The sequence below is a fragment of the Bos mutus genome, chromosome 22 (genome assembly GCF_027580195.1).
Source record: "Bos mutus isolate GX-2022 chromosome 22, NWIPB_WYAK_1.1, whole genome shotgun sequence".
In the NCBI taxonomy this organism is placed as follows: Eukaryota; Metazoa; Chordata; class Mammalia; order Artiodactyla; family Bovidae; genus Bos; species Bos mutus.
The window spans coordinates 65,663,139-65,671,511 of NC_091638.1; the positions used below are offsets into that span (position 1 = coordinate 65,663,139).

Genomic DNA, 8,373 nt, shown 5'->3' on the forward strand with positions numbered 1-8,373 from the left:
TGGCCTTGGATAGCAGCCCTCAGCTTTCGTGACTGCTCCTTGCAGGACAGACAGCCTCGTGGAAAATTTCCCCACTCTCTCCTCTTCCACCTCTCAGCCGGTCCCCTGGGCAGCTCTCAGGCCTGTCTGTGAATTCTCCACTTCCTCTGGGGTTTGGTGAACTCTTCTCCTTGGAAATACTGGCCACGATTGGCAACTGATTTACCCAGCATAGCCATGGCCAGCTCCAGCCACGTTCTCTCCGAGAAGTAAAGCATCTCCTCCACAGCCTTCCTCTGAGAAGGGCCACTGAGTCCATCACTTGTGACCAGCAGATGGCACCACGCCGCTCCCCGCCCCTCGCCTCTCGCTGCCACCGTCTCTCCCACTCCATTTACACCTAAACGGCAGTAGAGGCTTGGAGCAGGTGGGGCAGCAGGGGTGAGATTGCAGAGCTCATCCTGGAGCCCACATGGCTGCGCCTGCACCGAGGCCCCTGAGATGCTCTCCTGCCCGCCAGGTGCGATGCTGGAAGCCAGAGTGTGGCCCCGGCTCACCTCTGTTTCTCTGGCAAGGGTGGTTTCCTGAGGGAGTTCATCGTGGTGAGGAGAGACAGCCGCAGACAGAACTCCGGCCGGGGCAGCGCCACACTCGCTGGGCCTGCACACAGCCCTGCTCGGGGAGAATGAACAGGAAGGTGTCCTGGGAAGGCCACCATGGAGCGGGACGGTGTGGGACGTGTAGGAGTTTACCAGGCACTGGTAGGGAGGTGGGCAGAGGTTTCAAGTGAGAGAGACTGGGCCAGGGGCTGCAGATGGCAGGATCTGGGGCTCAAGGCACAGGGAGGCTGCCAGAGCAGGCTGGGTGGCTCCCGGTGTGGATGGAAGGGGGCAAGGCCCAAGGCAGGGCAGGCAGACTGCAGGCGGGTGCGGGGGGAGCGTGAACGGGGTATGTGCGGCCCCCCCCAGCTGCTGATGCCGGGCGCAGGACCAGCCTGCACACCTGGTCCTCCTGAGCACTCTGGGCAGGGGCCTGGCCCCCAAGCTCTGACAGGGCTTCTGGGGGTGCTGGGGCCCCCGCGGGCCTGGGGGAATTAGAGCAACTCAGAAGAGGAGCCTGAGGATGGTGAGGGCAGGAGGTGAAGGACGGCCTGGCACCTGTGGGACCTGCGGGCGGTGCGCCTGCACCCTGAGCTGGGATGGCCCACCCGGGCATGTGCGTGGTACATGCCAGGAAGAATGGCTGGGGGCAGGAGGGAGAGTGCCTATGAGTCGCAAGGGAGAGGAGGCTGGGCTGGGCTAGGCCTCGGAGAGCTAACCCGTGTCTACTTCTTCCTGGAAGCGGGTGGTCAGCGCCACACTTGGCCGCATGCTGCAGTCACCTGGGGAGCATGGGAACGCAGTGGGCACCCGGACTGACTCGGGGGTCTGCGGGCCACCTGGGCCCCCAGGGCTGAGAGGTGCTGCTGGGGCGGAGATGGCGGGAAGACCACCCCGCTTCCTCCTCAGGTCTGCTCGGGCTCCTGAGAAAGAGCTCACGAGCCGGCACTGAACGACTGTCTGGCTTCGCGCCGTCACCTGTTTCCTTCTCTGGTCTTTGGTAGGAAGACCAAGATTTCTACTCTTAGTCCCCATGCGCTGTCCTTAACTCAGCATCAACCTAGCGCACCTCCTGATCCAGAGGAAAGCCACCGTGTCTTGGATGGCGGCCGCCTGACCCACCACGCGACTTGCGGTGCTGTGTGGCGGTGCCCGCCTCGTGCGGCCCCTGCACTGCGGCCGCCCCTCGCCGCCCTTCACCTTCACGAGCCCTCACGTCCGCCTCCACGTCACTCCTCACCGCTCAAGCTCAGGGCTGCGGTAGGCCGTTTCCCCCATCTCCCCATGTCATCTCCCCATATGAGGTCAGGATTCTGTTTGTGGTTTTGTCTGTCTCAGAAACAAATTTACCTTCATAATTATCTTTGACTCAGCTTCATATTAAGACAACTTTGTTCCCTAAACGTGAGTGACAACAGAAGGTGTCTCAGAGATACCCTAGATACTCTGGAATTAGAGGGTACAGGTTTTATCCAATACCCGTGATTATAAACAAGCATCGTCCTTTAAAAACGCATCGGTGGCAGGGGTGACGAGCCAGACACCTGGAAGGAAATGAGAATCACAAGCCATTGCTGGTTTTTTTTTTTTTTTTTTTTTAATTTTGCCACTGAAACTTATGACCAAAGGGGAAAAACCTGAAACGGTACCGACACAGCATCAGGGCAGCGGGGATGGGGCGGTTGCCATGCGATGGGCATCCTCCTGGAGCACGACTGCGCGTGACACAGGGAGACCGACGCGCGGGAGCCCGCTCAGGACCTCTCGGCGTCTTCTGCGGACTCTGCTGTGGGGAGACTGGGCAGGCGCTCCAGGGCGCCGGCGTCTGCAGGGGAAGGGCCACACTCACAGATCCCCCGCGTCGACCCCGGCATCAGGCATGCGCCACAGTTAACCCCCACACTGGGCATGCATTTAGGTAATAAAAATCAATGTCCCCTAAGGAAAGAAGTTCCGTGCGGCAACATTCCAAACAGAACAAATAAACCACAAGGGTCAGTCTGCCCCTTGCTGGAAGAGTCACCAGTTTTCTCCACAGAGGTCTCCCCAGAGGCTCCACTGGGCTCTTGGTTCTGAGGTTTCTAAGTCCTTCTCCCACAGTCCCACTGCCCATGGATGGTTCTGAGGGAAAGCCGCAAGCTTAATCGCCCCAACTCCTCCCCCGCTAAGCCGCCCCTAAAAGCAGTGGAGCCTGAGAGCAAGTGGATCAAGACAAAACCCAGAAATCATCGTCGCTCTTCCAACTAGACAACAAAACAGTGACAACCCTGGTGTCTCCCTTGGAGCCTCGGAGTGGCCTGCGTCCCGCTGTGTCCCCAGGCCACCTCCCGGCGGTGACCTCTCAGAGCCCCTTCCACAGGGCGGCTTTGATTAAGGCTAGACTCTCACTGGGGCAAGAACGGCAGTCACAAGCACAGAAGTGCTAAGGTGGGATGGGCCATGGGAGGCCCCCTCGTCTGCAGTGTCCATGGAAGAGCCTAGATCCCAGGCTGCAGAGCTGTGGGGGTCAAACGCAGCTGCCCCCCAGGAGACTGCCCCCGGTGAAAGTGCAACCAGGCCCCTGGGCTCCAGGTGGTCTGCGGAGAGCCTGGCTGTGTGTAGTGACTGCGGCCCCACAGGGACAGCCGCCGTCACCACGTCCAGGAGTCTGGGTCGGCAGCACAAGTGAACCCGGCCCCCCTGTGGCTGGTCCCAGCCCCAGCCTTGTCACCCCTCCCACCAGCGGGACTAGGTGTGAGGTGGGCCCGGCTCCTCCCCAGGAGAAGTCCATGGAATTCTTTCCCCACAGGCTTCCAAGAGGTGGGGTTTCCCCTTGGTGTACTTCACGTACCTTTGAGATGCAGGAAAGTCAGAAACTCGATTATCGTGCGCACGACGTTGTTCTCCGCCAGCGGTCTGTCAAAGCTTCCTAGAAACCAGAGGGGGCAGGGGTGACGACCGGGTGCCCGTCCTAGACCTGGGCACCTGGGGGCATCACTGGGACGCCCCTCCCTCCCTCCCAGAGCAGGGCAGGCCCTGAGACCCTGTGGCCGCCCCAGGATCTTACTCTCAGGTTTGGGGTGCCTCGTTCTGGCAGCTGACAGATTTTGTGCGGCCCAGCTCAGGCTCGGTTGTGGATTGGGGGTGGTAGGAGGCCAATACCCCCACTGCCCTGCGCGCCCTGGGATTAAAGTCCTCTCACCTGGCCGGGCTTCGTCTTCAGGCTCGAGTTCCCGCTTGCCGGCGAGGCCATGCTTGTCTTGAAATGACCTGTGGCTGTCGAGTGCATCTGTCGGCAAATCAGGGAGGAATGCACCTGAGTGTTGTCGCCGCGACAGGACACGCGGCTGCTTACCGCCGACAGGCAACACAACCAGAGTGTACAAACCAAGCACGGCAGGGGAGCCGTGGAAGAGGGAGGGCCACTCTCCGTGGAACCAGAGGAGAGAACCTGTGCCAGGGCCAGGGCGCCGCTCCCATCCAGGGGCTGCGGGCCCGCAGAGCCGGAGGGGAGCCGCCGGTCCAGACGGGACCAGCATGCGCCTAGTGGAGGGCACTGGCTCCAGGCCTGGTCAGCGCGGGTGTGCCAACGGCGCCCCAGGGGGGCTGGCATTTGAACTGGGTGCCTCCCAGGCAGAGGACAGGGACTAGGGTCCTATGTCCCTGAAAACAGGGGCAGGCGGAGCCACAGGATTTGCCCTTCTGGTGAAAGCAGACTTTATCTCTCTAAGACCACTGGCTGCTGTGAGGGAGACAGACTGGAGCCAGGGAGAGAGAGACAGAGTCAGAGAGGAGGAGGAGAAGGAGGGAGGGGGCGAGAAGGCAGGAGGGAGGTGGAGTGTGCATGTGTGTGCATGCGCGTATGTGTGTACACGTGTGTGCGTAATGTGTGCATGTGTCTACGTGTGTGTGTGTGCACGTGCATGCATGTTGGCTGGAGTGAAAAGCAGGAATGGAGGTTGCAAGCAGAGAGATCCCCTAAGAAAGTATTGGACGGAGTTCCCTGGTAGGCCAGCGGTTAGGACTCTGCGGTTTCACTGCTGAAAGCCTGGATTCAATCCCTGGTCGGGGAACTCAGATCTCATAAACTGCAGAGCGTGGCCAAAAAGATAAAGGAAAAGAATGCGGACTCTGCACCAAGCAGCCTGCAGTGAACGGAAGGGCCTGACCTGGGGCCCTTCGGGGTGAAGGAGAAGACCTGTGCCATGGTCTCCGGCTGCCTGGCCTGATGCACCAGGTCGCCTCCAAGCCTGGGCAAGCGCAAACTGATGCAGCTTCCCACGGAGTCCTCGGCCCGCAGTGCAGAGGGATGACAAGCGCCCGGCGCGTCAGGAGGCCGCCGGGCGCCTCCAGGCTCAGACCGGCCTCGGCCGCACACACATTCTCATGCTGCTGTTTTCTATGCTGACGACAGAAGCCGGGAGCACGCTGCAAAGTCGTAAGGGATTCTGACAAAGAGCTGGCGTAGATGGACAGCTTCTGCTGATCCAACTTGATGGCGAAAAACAGCTTGTTTTCTGACTCAGGATTTTTTGGCTGTGCTGCTTGGCTTGTGGGACGTTAGCTCCTCAGCCAGGGACCAAACCCGGGGAACCGACAGTGAAGGCATGGAGTCCTAACCACCAGACAACCAGGGCAGTCCCAGATGCCCTTGATAAATACATTTTCAACACGGGCTCCTCCTTTCTTTGGGGCCAGAAGCACCAGAGATGAGGTGCTTTCTTGGGAGGAAGGGACTCCGGGCTGCAGAGGGCTCAGCAGGCAAGGCCACTCCACCCACAGTGCCCAGACCCCTGGGGACTGGCCACTGCTTTTGTTCCGAGACCAGAGATGCCCAGGGGACCCTGCCTGTGGCCTGCCTTGTTTTCATTTCATTTCTCAAAGCCCGGTTCTCAGAGACCCTGCAGATGATCAGATAAACAACCATGTGAAGTGGCAGAAGAGTCTGTACTTTAACTCGGGGGTTAAAAACTACAAACAGCTTTCCAGGATCGTTTGAATGGGGATGGCTCTTCCCAGTGACTCTGGAGGGATTGGGACAAGAGCTCTCTGCTGTTCGCCTCCTTTCCTGTGGGAAAACAGGAAATAAACAGAGGAGGAGTTTCTTCAAGGCTGATGGCTATCCTCAACGAAACCATGCCTGCAAGTCTGAAAGTAGGGGCAGGGTGAGATGGGAAGTGAAAGGCCTCCCCTCACCCCTCCTTGAGGACAAAACCTGAAGGGGTCACCTCGGACAGAGGACGTGCAGGAAGCGGAGTGGGGGCGGGCGGCATGCAGCCTGGGGGCCGGAGCGTCCCCTTTAGTGCCTGGAGGCGAGCCACTTCCCACCTCTGCCGCTTCCTGCGCCCACTGAGGAATTCCACGGCAGTGAGCCGGTCACTGAGCCCTGGGGTCCGTGTGCTTGCCCGTAAACGCAGCGGTCGAAATGGGACTCTCTGAAGGCCCCCACTAGTCTACACTCACTGAAGTCTGCATCCTGAACGGAGTCAAATTACTCACACCAAGTGCAGACGATGTCACATCAAAGATAAGACCCCGAGGGTCAGTCACCCTGCAGGACGGCTCCAGGAGCAGATTCGGAGCGCAAAGAGAACCATCAACATTCAGTCTTGGCGTGAGCATGTTTTGGCCTCTTCAGGTCAAGGAATGGACGGGAGCATTCAGGGAGACACGGAGGGATCCGAGACAGAGCCCAGAACAGAGCCCCAAGGAGTGTCTGCCTTCTGAGACGTTCACCCAGGGAGGCCTGAACAGGCTCTGAGGCTGGGAATCCCAGAGGAAGGCGAGGCCTCAGAAGGGCCTGGGTCAGTCCCTTCAGTTAAACCTACAGAGAAACCCACCCTGCCTCAAAGTCTCAGGGAAAACTCCCCTGTGTCCCTTTATCTAACTTGCAGTGGAAAATCAAGGGCTTGGAGCAATGACCGGGGACCCCCACATTTCAGGAAGAGCAGGGTCAGCACCAGGGCCGCAGCCAGCTAGACCAGAGCAGGTTTGCCGGAGATGCCAGCCCGGCCTCACTCACGTGGTCCGAGAAGGTACCCAGCGCTGTTCAGGGTCCAGCCTCTCTTCTCCTTCACCTTAAACAGGAGGGCAGGGGTCAGCGGGCAAGCATCCTACCTGGTACAGGCCACGATGGCTCAAAGAAGCCCCCAGCAGCAGCTTCTGCTCATATAACCCACCATGGCAGCCTGTGAAGTCAGCATCTACTTCAATTAGCCATACGGCTTCAATGACAAAGACTCTTGACTCATAGAATAAGCTAAGAGAGGCAAACTGTTAAAGCAAGAGCTTTAAATGAAATTAGAAGGACATTAAGTGAAATTCACCCAGACTTTTCAGGCAGGATACAGGAATTAGAATAATGCATGTACTTTGGGAAACTGCAAGACATTCCAGACTTGCACCCCAGGAAGCTATGCTCAACAGGAGAACAGCAACACCTGCCTTATCCAAGAATTCCTTTAGAGTTGCAGACCACGGACTCCGAGTGTACCCACTGGCTTTAAATGATGCTGAAGACACGTGCTGATAAAACCAGCTGGCAAACGGGGTAACTGACGCTCTACTGGACTTAACCAAATGGAGTTCACCCCTCACTAGTCTGAGGCACTAACCTCTGGTTCACAGGGTCCCCATTTAGTGGTCCATAGCCAGGGGCTCTTTGTACTGGGAGAGGCTGCTGCCCGGAGGATCCGAGCGAGCATCTCCTCGGAAACGCCCGCCATCCGTCTGCTCTGAGGACTCAGGTCCCTCCCGGCGCCGCCCCCCACCCCCACTCCCCAGTATTCCGACGCCCCCACACCCCCCTCCCACCCCGAGGCAGAACCCATGGCTCTTTTCCTGGCACAAGGCATTCACCCCACCCCCACCCCCAGTCTGGTTCTGATGCGGTCGCCCCCCTTTGCCAAGAAAGAGACTCCGCTTGGGGGGCGTTTGCCCCTGCCCAGCGCTTACCGGTGACCCGAGGCCCAGGGTGGCTGAAAGGGCCGCTGCGAGGAGCAGGGAGGCGAGCAGCAGGACGGAGCCTCTGGGCATCTGCAAGGGAAGGGGCGGTGGGCGGCGGTGCGGGGAGACCGGCCTCCCTCCCCAGGGCGCACGTCGATTTGGGGCTCCGGACCCCCCACCCCTGCGGGTGCGGGAGGAGCCGCCAGGAGCCAGGGTGCCCAGGAGAGAGCCCGGCCAGGGGCGGAGGCGCCGCGCCGGCCCCGGGGAAGGTCCACCGGCCGGCGGGCGCTCTGGAAAGGGGAGCGCGGAGAAAAAGTGGGGTGAGGTCGGGGGCGCGGTACCTTGAGCGGGGCCCGGAGGGTCGGGGGATGTCTGCGGGTCCTGGGGTGTCTGCAGGTCCTGTGTCGGCGGGGCCGCGCGTCCGTCGAGTCGGGTGGGGCAGGGCCGGGGACGCTCACCGCATGGCGCGGCCTCGGGGACGCGGAAGCGGGAAGCGCAGGGCGGCCGGGCTCCCTCGACGTGTCAGCGCCGGGAGCCGCCGCCGCCACTATTTATGCGGCGCATCCCGGAGCCGCTCGGCCGCGTCACGGGCTCCGCTCCCGCCTCCCGCGTCCTCGCCCGCCCGAGTGGGCGGGAGTGACCGGAACTCAGTCCCCGGGGGCCTCGGAGCGCCCGCGGGGCGGGGGGTGGGGGGCGGCGCGCGGTGGTCCTGCCTTGCGAGTGGGGCTGACGGGGATGGCGAGAAGCACCCACCCCCGCACCTGGCCGGAGAGCCCCCATCGCCGCGATGGAGAGCCCCCAACCGTGGCGGAGACCCCGCGCCTGTTAGCGCGACCCCCGGGCCAGGCACAGCGCCCCCTGCGCAGGGAAC

The 8,373-nt window shown here is 60.9% G+C and overlaps 1 protein-coding gene across 1 annotated transcript; it reads right to left on the reverse strand.

Moving 5' to 3' along the window:
* Positions 1-2,176: 2,176 nt before the first annotated feature.
* Positions 2,177-8,051, reverse strand: GAL (galanin and GMAP prepropeptide). The gene is made up of 6 exons (XM_070359651.1): positions 7,844-8,051; positions 7,512-7,592; positions 6,580-6,634; positions 3,760-3,846; positions 3,409-3,486; positions 2,177-2,403 (listed from the first exon to the last, which is right to left on the reverse strand). Exons 2-6 carry the CDS (start codon positions 7,590-7,592, stop codon positions 2,333-2,335), a joined length of 372 nt encoding a protein of 123 aa, XP_070215752.1. The 5' UTR covers positions 7,844-8,051; the 3' UTR covers positions 2,177-2,332.
* Positions 8,052-8,373: the final 322 nt, after the last annotated feature.

Bases quoted from the DNA above. Each gene is read 5' to 3' on its own strand.
- GAL (XM_070359651.1), bottom strand. From the start codon at position 7,592: ATGCCCAGAGGCTCCGTCCTGCTGCTCGCCTCCCTGCTCCTCGCAGCG. The intron at 3,487-3,759 runs GTGAGAGGACTT...TCTGGTTTCTAG, and splicing joins TGAAGACGAAGCCCGGCCAG to GAAGCTTTGACAGACCGCTG. The intron at 2,404-3,408 runs GTACGTGAAGTA...CTTCCCCTGCAG, and splicing joins GACTTTCCTGCATCTCAAAG to ACGCCGGCGCCCTGGAGCGC.